Genomic DNA, 17,648 nt, shown 5'->3' with positions numbered 1-17,648 from the left:
TAAAACTTCAAATATCCCGAGCGTGAAATATCAACAACAGGCGTACTTTTCACACAAGTAATTGTACAACATTGGTTTCATTTATGTATTTTATTTCTCTCTTACCTATAGGTCATTTCAAAAATGTTCATAATGCATGAAGGATCAATTCATAAATAAAGGACTGACGATGACAATGCAAATCGCTAAAAGAAACAACACACTGTAAAACCCGAGTCAACTTTATCAAATGAAATGAGAGTAGTTAACTCAAAATGTACTGAAAGTTAACTCTACTCATTTGAAAAGAGTTTTGAACTCAGTGTTGAAGGTAATGAGTTAATTAAATACCTCATTACCTCAACTTTAATGAAGTTCACAGTACTCATTTAGATTAGTTTTTTAACTCATGGTTTGTTGCAATCGGTTTCCTCAGATGGCTTGAGTTGCCTTATTTGGTTTTTCAGTACTCAGTTGGTTTAAGTCCTCTTCATTTATTGGGTTTTACTGTACTCAAATTGCTTCATTTACTCAAATGGATTAAATTCACAGTACTCATTGGGATTAGTTTCTGAACTTAAATGGTTTGAGTTACCTTAACTTTTTGGGTTTTACAGTGCACAAAACATTTGTGTACTCTCTGTGAACGCTAGAGGGTACTGTAAAATTCAGATTAGCACAAACATCTCAGTATTTCATGTCATCTAAATTCCTTTCATTTTCTCTTGGGAGTTCCAATGTATTTAATAGTTTATTATTACTGTAAAATCAAAAATAAATCCCATGTTTCAATCCTTACTACCTACTAGACAATGAAAATGTTACACAATTAAATGTAAAACAACATACCAACTCACAAGAATGCAACATTTAAAGAAAATCTAAACAACTGAGGGAGATTTACACACAATCTTACACTCAATAGCACAAGGTGATAGTGGTTCTGTATTGATACCTTGCTTAAATCATGCGTTTTTGATGCAAAATAAAAGTGAATTTTGTTTACAAATCAGAAGATGGAACAAACACGTTTCCCAAATGCATTAATTACAATTACATACAGTATGACAGTACAGTTGCTATGGTATAATAACAGAAACATTCCTTCACCAGTATTTCATCAAAGACCCCATGAACACACGGTCAGACTTAAACAAATAAAAAATCATCTTTGATTCTGCAAGTTGTGTAACGCAGGAGCATTTTTCACACATTTATTTTGTAAATAAATCCCTGATTCACATCAACATACTGAAATTCAAGCATTTCTCCCCTCCCACAACATTCATTTATTTCCCCTTTAAAAGAACAGGAAGTACACTGCATGGAATGGCAGGATACGATGCTGTAGGATCCAAAATCATCTGAATTTTAAAAAGAGTCTTCACATTTGCGTTTGACATAAACAACACACACATATGTCGAAGTGGAGGGTTTTGTCACGGTGGCCTTCATTTCCTTCAATTTAGCAACACTACATTCATTGCCTCTGTGCAAATGTTAATAAAAATGCCAAACTTAAAACTGCGGGCTGAAATATATGCTCTGTGCCAAGCACAAACACTTGACACATGCATGAAAGTGACTATATGGAAAAGGTATGCATACATCTACCATCAAACCCTAAAATTACCTACAGAACAGGCCACAAATATAAAAAAAAACATCTATTTATATTAAAAATCTGGATAAAGAATAGAATGTTTCTACACAGCAGCAGAATTACAGGCATGAAGTGGAGAGTTTATATTAAAAGGGCAATGCACTAATGACAATGCATATATTAAAGTATATATATATGTATATATATATATATTTATATAATGTACAAGTTTAATACACTGCTCCAGAGCAGAGAGAACAGATTTCAGTCTTCATGGCCCTCTTCAGCATCTGATGGGACCCAAACAATCAAACTCCTCCACCTGATGAAGAGGACATCATTAGAGCTTAGATCAAAATGAATGATACTTCAAAGGAGATGAATGATACTTCAAACTTTTTTTTGGAAATAGGTTCATGTTACAAATCCCCTAGAGTTAAACAACTGAGTTTGATCATTTTTGAATCCATTCAGCCAATTTTTGGGTCTGGCGGGAGCACTTTTAGCTTAGCTTAGCATAAATCATTGAATCAGATTAGACCATAAGCATTCTCTTTAAAAAAATGTTTCGATAATGTTCTTATTTATAGCTTGACTCCTCTGTAGCTACATCATTAACTAAGACTGAAAGAATATTGAAAACTTTCTCTTTTCTGGGTCAATATCACAGAACTTTGTTGCCATACCATGGCTGCAGCAGGCACTGATATTAAGTTTCTTGATTATGATTATTACAATCCCGTCTAAGGGAGTGAGGGCTGTGGCGAATGCCTTTAGAGATTGTCATTTCTAATTTAACATAACATTTTTTTGTTTGTTTTATTGCTGAGCTACACAAAAAAAGCAAACTAATAATAAATGATTCAATTAAATGTTCACATTGGTGAGCAAATCAAGGCTAAAAACAGGTGCAGCTTGACCAGTGTCCATTCTGTTATAAATGAGATTGTTTTTTCTTACTGTAATAAGTTCATTATAAAATATATTGTGTATTAGTTAATATAATGCAATGTTTTCTGGTTATTTTTAAATATTAAATAAATTAGGAAATCACCAATGGCAACTTTAATGTAATAGAGTTTGGTATATTTAGCTTCGGCCCACCATGCTCAATCGCGACTGGTTTTTGGCCCTTCATAAGAAAAGGATTTGGCACCTCTGCATTAAATAGAGTAAAGAGTTAGGCTTACCTTGCATCATTCTGAGTTGACCATCATCACATGGTCCTGCTGTACTCAATGCCGCTCTTGGAAGAGATGCCTGACCATGGAAGAAAGCTGCGCAGGAGATTCTGTGCTTGCCTGTAGATTCTCTGAGGAATAGAGCAGGGGCTCAGACTGGCCAGTGCCGAACCTATATGATGGATATAATCAGTGCTGAGCGAGTCAAGGAACACTTCTACCAGTCATATTCATGAGATCTAAGTGACATTAATAACAGCTGTTAGAGAATTGAAAATCTGTACTATAGTTTAAAATTTGGGCTAGTTTCTTTATTTTGTTGTTTTTGTTATTTGTCTTTTTTGTTTCTTTGAGTTTTCTGCATTTATTTGATCAATATTGGTAAAACTTTAATCATGTGAAACATTATTGCTATTTCACATAACTGTTTTCTATTTTGATATATATTAAAATGCAAATTATTTGTGATGACATCATTGAATCTTCAGCAGCATCATTCAGAAATTATTCTAATATGCAGATTTGGTTCTTTGTCGTGCTGCTTCATTTCTTTGTGAAAACTGTACATTTTTTAATCATTAAAAGGTCACCCATTTAAATATTCATCAAAAAACTTTAATGTTACTGGACCTTATTACAAGACTTTTAAACTTTTAAGTCATAAAAAATTAATAAATATATTATATATTTAAATATAATCCAAGTTACAATATATAGTTCCTCACCCAATAAAAAGTTAAAGGGGTAGTTCACCCCCAAAAAAGCTACTTTTTTTAGCAGATAGGCCCAATCCCAATTCTACCCCTTAGCCCTTACCCCTACCCCTAGTTTTGCGCGTTCCCGTGAAAGTGTAGTGGTGTCCCAATTCTCTTCAGCTTGAAGGCATAGGGCTAAGGGCAAGGGGTATACACCCCTTCAAATGAAGATTTTTCAGGACCACACTCGAAACCAAGGGGTAAGAAAATTTCCCAGAATACACCAGCCACAGCTGAACCCGGAAGTATGGAGATCCAAGTAAGGAGATACTTATTTTTTGTCATTATTACGAATTTTTACAACAAACAAACACGTTTTAATATATTCATAACCGCATGCATGTTTTACCGTCATGCTTTAAAAAAAAAAAAAACGCAAAAAAAACAGCTAAATTTCGCAATCTATAATCCATAAAAATAACTCCTGTATAGCAGTCCCACAACATTCTGACACTCGAATACCCGGTCAGAGAAGTTTAGTGGCTGGGAATGAGCTTTTTACAGTGTCTGCTATAATGTTAATGTTGTGGTTGTGTGTTTACATAGATGAATATGGCCACTGTGTAAATGCACAGTATAGTTAAGATCTTATTGCCACATTAGATCGTTATGATAACATGATGTATGCCTCCAAAAAAAAGCACAACTGGAATAACTACAGCAGTCGCGACCGTCTGATCTCATATGAAGCAAGAGATCGAGATGACATATGATGTGTGAAGGTGCTGTAGTGCTGTCCCAATTCTTAAGGGTACATTTTGAAGCCGTTCCCCTTAACTCTCGGTTTTAAGGGCTAAGGGGAAGAGGTAGGGGTACAGAAATAGAATTGGGATTGGGCCTGTGATCTTAATGAATCATGTACATCCAGTAGATTTTCTCCATGACAAAAAAATTTGGACGACATTTAGACTTCAAGCATGGAACATTTCTAAAGACACTGCAATTGCCATAGCATGACATTTTACTAAGCTGCATATTTAAAAAGAAAATATTTTAAAATATAATCCAGTTAAATCATAAAAAAATTTGCGATCTACTTCACTTTCATTTAGCAATAGCTTCTTGTGAATTAATACTTAATTCAGCTAAGAGGTCATGTTATGAAGAATCTATTTTTTAGCGGTCACATCATCATGTGACAGAAAAAAAAGCCAGCTTTTACCAAACTTTAACTTTTTTAACACCGCAAAATGACTTGACGTATACTTGTATTTCCTGTGTGTCACATTGATGTGTGTGTAAATAGAAGTTAAAAGAGTGAAAAGTGTAGTGAATCCTTTGAACTCCCTGCACATTCAAAGCACTGAAAAAGGCTGCATCCATGCCTTTATTTATTCATTTTCATTTAGCTTAGTCCCTTTATTCATGAGGGGTCTCAACAGCGGAATGAACCGCCAACTATTCCCACATATGTTTTACACAGCAGATGCCCTTCCAGCTGCAACCCAGTACTGGGAAACATTCATACACACTCATTCACATACATTACAGCCAATTTAGCTTATTCAATTTACCTTTAATGCATGTCTTTGGACTGTGGGGGAAACAGGAGAACATGCAAACTCCACACAGAAATGCCAACTGACCCAGCCAGGAACCAGCAACCTTCTTGCTAACCACTGTGCCATTGTGTCCCCCCCATGCCATCTCTTAATTTTCATAATTTTTTCTCACTCTAACCTGTTGATGAGATCAAACTCAGAATTATTTTTTTCTGTGCATAGTTAGCAACTCTAAGACCTAAAGTGCAGTCAAGATGGTAAAATTATTCAAGTCAAAGCTCTCAGAAAATTCTCATTTGACCTTTGATTTACTACTACAAGTTCAACGAAGATGTAAACAATGTTGAAATCTTGTTGAAATTAGGGTGATAATGATCCACGCATGAATCCACCTAAACCACACATAAGAATGTAGGTAAAAACACAAATAACTCATGATCTGGTATGATTATTGACTACCAATAACAACAATTACATGTGTATAAACAGCTCTGGGAAAAAATAAAAGTAAATGATGATCTGTCCTCTGGATTTGACATTGAGAAGTCAATGTTTGGAGAAAAAATGTTCAATTGTGCTTTATATATTAATTTTATAAAATACTGATAATGTAGCTTCAAACATTCTAATACAAATATTATTGTTTATTTGTTAATAATAATAGTGGGTCTGGTCAATATTAAATATTTCTTGATTTTAGCCCTTAAAAATCGTAGAAATTAGCCATGTATAAATGTATTTACACACATCAAACATGTAAACATATACTCCCCCCCCCCCCCTATTATTTAAAGTCTTAAAATATTTTAATACTGATCTACTGTCAATTTCTGCAAACAAACAATATTAATATAAAAATATATATATATATATAATAATTGTTAATCTCCAAAACACATACCTAATAATGAAAAATGCAAATAACAGACAGTAAATGTGATTTTTTTCCAGAGCTGTATAACCTGTAGCTCTAATCGCTAACCCCATTCATTACTCCCGGTCAGAGAACACAGATAAACGCAACTCAAACACACACGTATGAGATAAAGAAAAGGATATAAGATAGTCCATGGAGGATGTCCGCCATTGATGTAGAGGACGTAGGTGAAGCCATCTTTGAGCACTCCTCGTATCGAGTAATAATACGGTAAATAGTGGTGCTGTTTAAAGTCTCTGTTCTCATAGAAGTGAATGGCAGTGTTATTGGTGGTGAGCACATGCAGGTAGATGGCTTTACAGTGGTCCTGCGCCGTGGTGGAGATGTGCTCCTTTAAACTGTCCAGCAACAGAGAGCCTGTGGGGAGAGAAAAAGACAGAAGATTGACCTGTGTGTATACAGTTCAAGTTTTATGGGAGGAAATATACTTTAAAGCAGGCTTCTTTTATGAATGTTGCATAACTACACATTGATCACCTCTCACCTATTCCATGTTTGCGAAACTCCTTCACGACTCCTAAACTCAGGATGTACGCAACCTGAGTGTCAACAGGAAAGCTGGAGGCCAGAATGTCTCCATCCTGGTGGAGAGAAATATGTGCTGAGCTAGTAAAACTAGTAAAAATTCTCCACACATTTTGAATAATTCAAAAGTATATATTTAATTGGTGATTTTAACTGGTTGTTTCTATCATTCATACTATGGAAAGCCATTTTGAACATTTTATTTTTAAGTGATTATATCTTGCGATTTTGATGTGCAATTGTTAAACAAACGAGGGGTGTGGTTTTTTTTTTTTTTTTAAGTGAGAGTCTTACGCTCACCTAGGCTGTATTTATTTGATCATAAATACAAAAGTACTAAAGTATTATTCTAATTTTAAATAATAACTATTATATTTTAAATCATAGTAGACGAAGATTATAATAGATTAAATTTATTTCCAGTGTTAAAGCATTACTTCTGGTTACCTTTTTCACTTTTCGTTAATTCCAAATAAAGAAACAGAATTTTTAATTATTATTTTGTGCTGAATTATTTTATTTAATTGTATAAATTATTTTAAAATTATTATACAAGGAGCTTTCATATGAGCTTTCATATGATTTTATAAACTTGCTAAAAAAATGCTAATCTTACATAGTTTTGTCTTGTTTCTAGTCCAAATATCTACAAATTCTACAAAGCAAAAACAATATTGTCTTGTCTTCAAAAATAACATCTAAAAAACAAAGTTTTTCCTTAAAATAAGCTAAATCTGCATATAGGGTAAGCAAAATAATCTTGTTTTCGCTTTAAGATTTTTTTTCATTAGATTTCTTTGCTTACTCAATTGGCAGATTATTTGACTTGTTTTAAGAGAAAACTGACTTCATTATGAATTATTATTATTATTATTATTATTATAAGACAATTTGTTTTGCTTGTCTAAAAATATTTCTTCATTTAAGAATTGCTAGATATTTGCACTAGAAGCAAGACAAAAACTCTAAGAAAAGCATTTTTGCAGTGTAACAGTGTTATGAAATTAATGAATGTATAATATACAGTGCTCAGCATAAATAAGTACACCCCACAAAAATCTATCTTTTAAATTCATATTTTTAAAAAGGAAGCTATACAATATTATATTTGTGCATATACATTAGACACATTAGATTAGTCAGTACTGAAGCCAAATTTGGAGCTTATCTAACAAAATACCCAACACCCAATTCTATATGATATAGAAAAATATTAAATACAATTTTAAAAAAGCAAGGAAAAATCAAGAAAAGCAAATAAATAGAAAAGTTTTAGTTGAAATTTAGTCGGTTGTATTTTATTTTTGCAATATTTTTCTTGAATTTAATTGTATTATCTTTCAATTTCCAAACATCTTTGGCGACTAAAATATTATTTTAATAAATATATCTGTTTAATAAATCTGTTTTGTTTAAATGCACCAAAATCCATTGTCTATATTCACTGAGAAATGGATAAAAATATTCATTTTCAAAATGGGGTGTACCCAATTATGCTGAGCACGGTATAATCGTGATAACTGTGAAACCATGATTACTCCTCAGACTATAATCATACCAACAAAATCTATAGTTCTTCCATCCCTAGTGGAAAAACATTTTGACCGTATTACAAACACATTAATTGCACACATCCCCATAAACAAATTTACCATGCTAATCATTTAAGGGACTAAATCGTTAATTAAAAGTGAACTTATTTATGTCTAACTTGCATGCTAAATATGCAGTAACTGAAAGCATGAGGCATAACTACCTTGAAGAGGGAGAATCCTCTCTAATGAAGGTCAAATCCTTTGCTACGTGCAGAAATGTAGCCTGTAACCCAATTAATCATCTGCTATAAAAAGGCTGTGGATATGTCAGATGATCTTAATTATGACCCTTTACATCAAAGCTCCAGGGGAACTATACTTCATGCATGGACAAAGTCATCTATTACTTATCCATACATTTATTATTCAAAGTATAAAAGCCTTTAAATAAACTTCTTCCACTATTTCTTTTGACATGTTATGCATAGATGAGATGAACTTGTATTTCAGGAATAACTTTCTAACTTTGCGTTGAGAGGTTATGGTTAGGTATGCTTTTTACAATAAAAAATAAATAAATAAAATAATAAATAATAATAATCTGCATGCTTTTTAAATACATTAAATATTTTTATTCAGCAAGGATGCACTTTATATTTTAATAATTCATTAAAGATCCCAAACAAATGCAAACACATTAAAAAGCAATGTTTTCAACATTGATAAGAAGACTATTTATTATTCCTAACATAAATTTTCATGAGATAAGCATAGAATCTACAGGCATGCAAAAAATTATAATCGTTCTAATATGTCTATTATATATCTAAATTATTTGCTCATTAATTTTCCTCATTGAGTTATTTTTTTCAATACATCTAGTCATACCTCTTTGTGTACTTTCGTTCTGCTTTTTATTTCAGCCACAATCATCCCCACAATTCCATCTCTGAAGGTGGCAGCCAGACTGAAGAACTTCTTATTTGATGTGATGTCATGGTACCATGAGTCTGGATACCTAAAACACAAACAAACCAATTACAGAGTGTGTTAGTAGCTGTACTTAAATTTAAAACTGCTCATTTAACATTTACATAATCGGTGACCTAAGCATGGTTTCCATTCCATGTGTCCAAAAGGAAAAAACTTCCTAATAAATTGCTACAATTTATCAATAGTAAAACTAATGAATTTTTCTTGAGAAGCGCTTCTCATTATACTTGCATTGCCATTTATGTAAAAAATGTATGTATATATATATATATATATATATATATATATATATATATATATATATATATATATATATATATATATATAACTAAATTAAGCGCAATACATTTTTGTGTGCATTTAAAGACTTACACTGCAAAAAGCGACATATTTTCTGAATTTTTTTGCATATGACCAAAAAATACTTTATGGAAATTCCAAAAATATGCATACACTGCAAAAAACGCTTTTCTTGTTTAGATTTTTTCTTGTTTCTAGTTCAAATATCAACAATACCAATTCTTAAATCAAGCAGCATTTTCTAGACAAGTAAAAAATGTCAAATGTAAAAATTTGTTTGATTTTCAGAAATACTGTGTAAATAATGTCAGTTTTTCTTTAAACTAGCTAAATAATCTACAAATGAGAATTAATATAGTATCCGGTTTGCAATAAGATTATTTTGCTTATGCATTGGTGGATTATTTTACTTGTTTTTAAGGAAAAACTCACTTCATTTTTGTCATCTTATTTCTAAAAACAAGACAATATTTTTACTTGTCTTGCTTGATTTAAAAATTATTTTGATATTTGGACCAGAAACAAGACAAAAAACATTTTTTTTGGAGTGTATGCACATCTTAACATTTTCACAAAGCATTTTTGATTATATACCAAAAAATGAAGCACAAAATAAGTAGTGTAGTACTTGGTGTGTATGAAAAGTAATTGTTTGATTCAGGGTTTCAGTACTCACTCAATGGGGAACCACTCTCCACAGAGCATGGCAGAGCAGGCAGATTATGTTGCTTGTTTTAAGGAAAAACTAACCAGATTTTAACATCCGATTTTAAAAGCAAGACAGTATTTTTTATTTGTCTATAAAATACTGCTGGATTTAAGATTTAGCTTTTAAGTGTGTGCACATCTTAGCATTTCCATAAATCATTTTTAGAGATATCCACCCCCAAAAAAATCATAAAATGAGCAGTGTAATACTTGGTGTGCATACAAAGTAATTGCTTGATTCAGAGTTTCAGTACTCACTCAATGGGAAACCACTCTCCACAGAGCACTTTAATTCTGTCTATGTCATCGTGGCAGAGCAGGCGAAGTTGTATTTCACTGAGGGCAGTGGTAGGCACCACGTCGGTCATTCACACCTGAGAAAAAAAAAATACGAAGAGCTATAAATAAGTTTAAAACAAGTTAAGCAACATGCCTCTCACTTAACAAAAACATTTATCTGATTGATCACTCCACTGTGTGTTAAAAGTAGGGCTGGGCAATATGGCAAAAATAAAATCTTGATATGATTTTCAATATTGAATAATAACGATATATAATTCAATATAAGTTGTTAATGCTTCCAGATTTAAAAGAGTACCCCAACACTGACTGAAACCACAAAAAAATGTTAGGGTCTATTAAAAGGCATAATTTTGGCCAATTTTCTGGCATAATTTTTTTGGGTGCCAGAAAATTTGGTTTATCTTTAATATTAACACACTTTTAGATTCCCATTGTTGCCCATTTCTGCTGTATGATTAGCTCTTACTCTCAACATAGAGTAAAAAGGTTCCGTTAAAAGATTAAATGGCTTGGGAAATGGTTATCAGTATGTGGGGAAAAAGTTAAAAATTTCTTTCTAAAAGATTATAGCTGATTGTTTTAGTACCTCACTATAAGCTAAGAAGTTTCTCCCGGATGAAATTTGATATGTATAAACATGTTACTTCTAGTTAACTGTCAACTCAAATGTAGCCATTTGGAAAGAAAAACAGAAACAGGATGTCCATATAAACAGAAAGATATCCTGTTATAATAAACAAACAAATAATATTGAATGACTACCAAACTCTTATTATGTATTTTTATCAGGTCTTATGCTAGTGATACGAAAAGCTAGATCCGTTACAAATAACTCATTGTTATCTAATTAACCTTGAAAAACAGAAAATACAATTCAAAACACTGCTGAGCAATTGTATAACGTTACACCTATAATAAAACCAAAACAGAATGACAACAACCTCATAATATCAAAAGCTAGCAGCTAGTTAGCATGTATATGTGTCTAAACATGATAACATGCATTTGTAAGACAACTAAAAGTATATTTACCAGATAAAAGGCTATGATATCGTGATCTGGGGATTCAGTCTACTTATATAACTTAATCAACCTGTCAGTCGCTTTCCCCTGATTTGTTTACATGCTAACCGCTAAGTGCAGAAATGATTAGCAGGGATGCGAAATGATTCCTAACCTGCCTAGTTTCACCGATAAGCAGAAGGATGTGCAGTCGTTTCTTTTTATTGCCGTGGAGACAGTTCACTGCTGCAGTAGCATGGCGATAGTGTGTAAATTTGTGTCCGGGATGGAGATGACACATTCAGCCAGAGACTCCAACTGCGCTCTGTAATGCATTAGCGTAGCCGTTAGCACTTCGACGAAACTCTGGGCAGACACTTCCGGTTCGGTTCGGTCCGTTCCGAAAACAGCCGAACGCCACCGAAGTGCCTGTGATGCAAGATAGGATTTTAGCTTTTAAAAGTCTTTGATTTGTAAACATTTGAGCGCACATAAATTTCTGTCTAATAATGTAACATGTTTTGATTTCTAAATTAATGAAATAAAACAACAACACACAAAAACATGACAGGAGCGCAACTTCCGTGCCCCAGTACACAAAATCAGTCCATTGGCATAATATAGAGAAAATATAAACTCTACACATTTCACATATGCATAATAGTATATGTTTGGTATGTATTTTAATAAATAACAGTCTACACGAGATTGCCTAACACAGGCTGTGAATGTGTCATGGGGGCCGGTTCATAAAAAGCATCCCAAGTGAGGGGCCGGACAGATATTACTTGCAATATCAGTGATGATGACACAACAGCATATAAAAGCCCATGTTTGTGCTCATAAAGACACCCACGTTGACTTTTTCTACGTTAAAACGTTAATGTGTTGTATTTTGAAACTACATAACATCACTACATTGTACAATGTGGCTTTTTTTTACAAACATATTCAAATGTATTTCGAGGCACAAAATCAGTGTATTGCCTCAGTAGGCTTCTTCTTCAACATTCAGACATATTCAAATGTTATGTTTTAAACTGCGTAACGATTAGGGATGCAACGATTATAGATTTTGGTTGTACGATTGTAGTCTGAAGAATAATCATGGTTTCACAGTTATGATGAATATTACCCCAGTTTATTCAATGGAGTTTTAGCGCTAGCCTGGAGGATGCTGAAGTCTTTCAGCTGATTATATATGAATTACATTACAGCATCGATGCTGTAAAAGAAACCAAATTGAAAATAGGCACATAAAACTTTCACCGAAAGTTCATCATTGGTTGAAATCAGCTGTGCATATAGCCCATTAAAAAATAATAATACTGTAATTCGTTTCGCCACCGATAAGCCTTTCAAGTAGCCCTTACACTGTAAAAAAATGCTGGTTGCATCAAATTTTTAAGTTGAATCAAATTAACCTTATGAGTCCATTGAACTAATATTATGTTAGACTTAAAACAGCTCGCATAACCTTAAAAATTAAGTTAGAACATGATTACCTTAGTTTAATAAGTTAAAATGACCTATTATGCTGTCAGGACTATATGATCATATAATTGTTTACAGTGTACACCCAAGCTCGTTTGGTTCCCTAAAATGATATAGCGCTAACATGGTTTTTCCTACCACTGCTATGCTGATGACACCCAGCTATACCTCTCTTTTCACCCTGACGATCCCTCGGTTCCAGCTCGCATTTCAGCCTGCCTGTCAGACATTTCACACTGAATGAAAGATCATCATCTCCAGCTTAACCTCACGAAAACGGAAATGCTTGAAGTTTCTGCCAACCCGACTCTTCACCATAACTTTTCAATCCAGATGGACGGAGAAACCCTCACTGCATCCAAAATGGTAAAAAGCCTTGGAGTAACAATTGATGACCAACTGAACTTCTCTGACCACATTTCGAGAACTGCTCGATCTTGCAGATTCGCACTCTATAACATCAGAAAGGTCCGACCCTTCCTATCTGAACATACAGCTCAACTCATTGTCCAAGCTCTTGTTCTCTCCAAACTGGACTATTGCAACTCTCTGCTAGCCGGGCTACCAGCTAGTTCTATCAAACCTCTTCAGCTGCTTCAGAACGCAGCAGCACGAGTGGTCTTTGATGAACCCAAAAGAGCACGTCACTCCGCTACTCACCCGTTTGCACTGGCTGCCAGTTGCTGCTCGCATCAAATTCAAAGCTCTGATGTTTGCTAACAAAGTGACCTCTAGCTGTGCTCCTTCATATCTGCTCTCACTTCTGCAGATATATGTGCCCTCCAGAAACTTGCGTTCTGTGAATGAACGTCGCCTCGTTGTTCCATCCCAAAGAGGGAAGAAATCACTTTCCCGAACTCTCACATTCAATCTGCCCAGTTGGTGGAATGAACTCCCTAACTACATCAGAACAGCAGAGTCACTTGCTGTCTTCAAGAAACGACTAAAAACGCAACTGTTTAGTCTCCACTTTCCTTCCTAATCTGCAACTGCCTCTCTGGCTATACCACTAACTGTGCCCTCTCTCTCTCTCTCTCTCTCTCCAAAAAAAAAATAATAATAATTTACTAATGCTTTGCTTCTTAGACTTTACACACCTGAAACTTGTCTATAGCACTTGTTCACTGTTGCTCTTATAGTTGTGTAAATTGCTTCCTTGTCCTCATTTGTAAGTCGCTTTGGATAAAAGCGTCTGCTAAATGACTAAATGTAAATGTAAATGTAAACTTTGGGGCAAGTGAGGGCATATATGCATATATAGGCCATATAGGTCTCCTGTATTGCTTCTTTATAACCACATATAAGCCCAATATATACACACAATGAGAACTAACTAAAAAAAATGTATGTACGTGCAAACACTTGAAATTGGTATCACATGTAATTGGCATGTTATGGAATTTAACTATGGCACTAAAAGTGAGAGGAGATGGAAAGCTGTGATGTCTACATGTTTTCCTGAAACATTTACAAGGTCAATTCTTTCTTGTATGATGATACATGGTTTGTCTGTTTTTTTTCTGTTCAGTTTTTTGCTATATTTTTGTTCTCGTACTATATATTTTTTCTTGTACTATTTGGTTGTTTTTAAGAAATTAAAAAAATCTAAATTTCTTTTACTTATGTTGTCTAGCAGCTATGGATTTTATTAATTTTACTAATATATATGTAAACATATAGGTGAACAAATACCTGTACATATATGTACTATATAAGTACATGTATGTGTACATATATACATGTGCATATATGTACATATACAGGCCCGTAGCCAGCCTGGTGATAGGGGTGGTTCTTTTTTTTTCAAAAAGTGGATCTTTTTGGACCTCAGTTTCTATGTAACTATGAGATTTAAATACTGTATTTTAGTGACATTGATTAACTAGTCAGATGTCATAACCACACTTTTGATGTACTAAAAATATTTTATAAAATTTTGCAATAAAGAAACATTCAAATAAATGTATTACATCATATCATTAGGAAAAAAATAAGAATCTGTTAAAGTTTTAAAGTAAAAAAACTGTAGCCTACTGTCATTTATTAGACAAAAAACAAACTGGCCAGCGCATGCAACTGCCCTCAGTCACAATTTGGCCATTTCAATAAAAAATAATAATTAAAAACATAATAATAATAATAATAATAATAATAATAATAATAATAATAATAATAATATTAATACAATAATATTTAATTCTGCAGACTTTTTATAGCCTCTTTGGTAAAAAAAAGTTAATTTTAAAATTCCTGGATATCAACAATAGCCTAAATATATTCATATTAATTTAATATGGTCCACTTCTGGTGCTTCACACCTTTTTATTGCTCATTTTTATTTCAGAAATAAAGTCCAAGATTTAGAATAAAGTTACCTGTAAAATGTTTTCTCTGTTTAAAAACAATACAGTAGTGAAAGAAGACTTCTCTTACATCAGATTATAGTCCCACCGAAGCAAGAGCTGGCAAATGATTCTGTTTGGTCTTAAAGCCTTTTTCCATGGATTATTTTCATTATTTATGATGGCATAGCAGTCAAAATAGAACAACTGAGCTCATTGTATGGGACAAATTCTGGTCCTTTGTCAGTGAGGGGTGGGTCTTCCGAACCCCCCTGGCTACAGGCCTGGTAAGTAAGAACATGTTTTATGCTTATAGTAAACATGTTTTAATAGAATTTTGTCTCAAAAAGCGCAGATAGGTCAGATTTTCTCCAGGTCATAATTTATTTTATTTATATGATTTTATGAATGATTATACCTGTCCAGTTTCATTTGGATTGCATCCCAGATCACCTTCTGAAGTGGTTTGAGCGATCGGATATCTGATCAGAATAAAACGAATAAAGTGACCAAACAGCCTCATAAACACAGACGTGACGGGAATATTGAATACAAATATATTATATAAAATATTATACATAAAATAATTAAAAGGACAAATGCTGGACCTTTTGGCTGTGGGGGGTGGTTAGTAGCAAGTAACATGCTATTAGGTTATGTGACCGCTAGATGGCGTTCTTGGATAATAAGAAGCTTACCACCACTAGCAGTTCTAGCCGGGCTCACTTTTTGTTCTAATCTAATGTCCCGCATCTATCTTTAATTATATTAATCTGTCTCCATATTCTACTGCATCCCAGAATATTACACAGCACCAAAAATGTAAAAATATATATTGATTATATTTAATATGTTTTTGTCCTCAGCCGACCGCAACTCGCCATGACGGAGATTCCCGAGACTGTGTGCTCCAATGAGATGTGCTCTCTTCAGCGCTCACCATGACAACGAGACTCACAACAGTGACGTCGCATTGTAAACATTTGCATCTGCGTTCCTATAAAGCTCGTCGGTTCTCTCTCAGTCTTATCAGTTCGTTCGGTGTTGCTGTTTGTACTTGACCAAGGTGAGTTCAATACCTGACGGTACGAGTGGAGCCACGCCAATCTCACGAAGTCCGCTTCGTGAAGCTTCACTCGGGCCCGTCTGTGCTGTAGTTCCTTGCGGTTTGCGTACATAAACGCAATATCGCGAAGAATATTACGTGTTTGTTGCTCGAAATGTGCCGCCGAGCAACATTCCAGTGAACACTGGCACGGACTGGCGCCCGGTTAGCTCGTGCACTCCCTGGGGCGAGGCGGCTTGTGAACCCTAGGCAGGGATCAATACGAGCCCTGAGGACCCTCAGGGAAACACGGGAGGCCGGTAGTGGGACCCCGCTGCGAGGGTTATGGTGGGTGGGAGCAGCGAGGCCCACTCATCGTCTATTTTAAACTATAGTTTCAAACTTTAGTTTACTATAGTTTAAAATAGAAACCATGGTAACTGTGATGTTTTAACTGTATGTCTGGCTGTTGTAATGTTTTGCTTTGTTTTTCAGCAGAGTTGTTGAGCAAAGGACTACTGAAGACAACAGTTGAAGACAACCGCGGGTTATATTCATGAGCGCGCGCATTATAATGTTTCCGTGCTGTTTTCTGGAAGTTTATCTTGTTTAGATAAGTTTGCAGGTCAAACAAAATAAACTATACTCTTTCTAAACACCTGTCTCGTGTTTTATTGGTCCTCTACAGCAATACACTGTTATATAAGTCTGTTGAATGCATTTGTATGCAATATGGTTTGACAATAAATGAGTCTAACAAATAAATCGTTGTTATAAATGTACCTTCATTAGGCAACATTTGGTGTAGGTAATAAAAGGTTAATCAAACATGTCCCAACACATAATGGTAATGTTATGGTTGATACATAACTGTATTTATTATTATTCTGTATGTTTAAAACCAGCAGAATATAATGTATATTTAACATATCATGAACTTACTATTATTCAAAAATTTGCTTAATAAAAATGTCGTAAGACAAGAATGGGTATTGTTTTGGTTTTATGTCAAACTACTGTAGGTTTTAGGTTGACTACAGCAGGTATAGGCTACCTATATTATAATATTGGTGGTCATGGTTATTTTAATGACCCAAATAAAGTAAAATGTCTCTTACACGAGTACTTTTAGCATGCAAAAGTTAAATTTAATTTATGAAAGTCAATATTAATTTATGAATGATTATACCTGTCCAATTTCATCTGGAATGCATCCCAGATCACCTTCTGAAGTGGTTTGCGCGATCAGATTTATATCCGATTAGAATAAAACGAATGAAGTGACCAAACAGCCTTAAAATACAGACGTGACGGGATTAAACCCAGTTAGCCTAGAACCTCATGGATAGGGGCATATTTTCATCTGTTAGGAAGTAAGTTTTGCCTTACCCTGTTTGGCAGTCTTTTTGAACATATGTTCAATACATTGTAATAATGACGCCGC

The 17,648-nt window shown here is 34.0% G+C and overlaps 1 protein-coding gene across 2 annotated transcripts; it reads right to left on the bottom strand.

Annotated features, from left to right (window-relative positions):
• Positions 1 to 75: 75 nt before the first annotated feature.
• nat15 (N-acetyltransferase 15 (GCN5-related, putative)) lies at positions 76 to 11,678 on the bottom strand. 2 transcript variants are annotated; one of them, XM_056453534.1, is made up of 7 exons: positions 11,499 to 11,678; positions 10,277 to 10,392; positions 8,906 to 9,035; positions 6,442 to 6,538; positions 6,080 to 6,314; positions 2,773 to 2,955; positions 76 to 1,904 (listed from the first exon to the last, which is right to left on the bottom strand). In XM_056453534.1, the coding sequence occupies exons 2-6, from the start codon at positions 10,384 to 10,386 to the stop codon at positions 2,799 to 2,801; spliced, it is 729 nt and encodes a 242-aa protein (XP_056309509.1). In that variant the 5' UTR covers positions 10,387 to 10,392; positions 11,499 to 11,678; the 3' UTR covers positions 76 to 1,904; positions 2,773 to 2,798. The 2 variants fall into 2 exon arrangements, with proteins under 2 accessions (XP_056309509.1, XP_056309510.1); XM_056453535.1 differs by lacking the exons at positions 10,277 to 10,392; positions 11,499 to 11,678 and adding an exon at positions 9,987 to 10,008.
• Between the last annotated feature and the right edge of the window lie 5,970 nt (positions 11,679 to 17,648).

The sequence above is a fragment of the Danio aesculapii genome, chromosome 3, assembly GCF_903798145.1.
Source record: "Danio aesculapii chromosome 3, fDanAes4.1, whole genome shotgun sequence".
In the NCBI taxonomy this organism is placed as follows: domain Eukaryota; kingdom Metazoa; phylum Chordata; class Actinopteri; order Cypriniformes; family Danionidae; genus Danio; species Danio aesculapii.
This window is presented reverse-complemented; position numbering and strand designations above follow the sequence as displayed.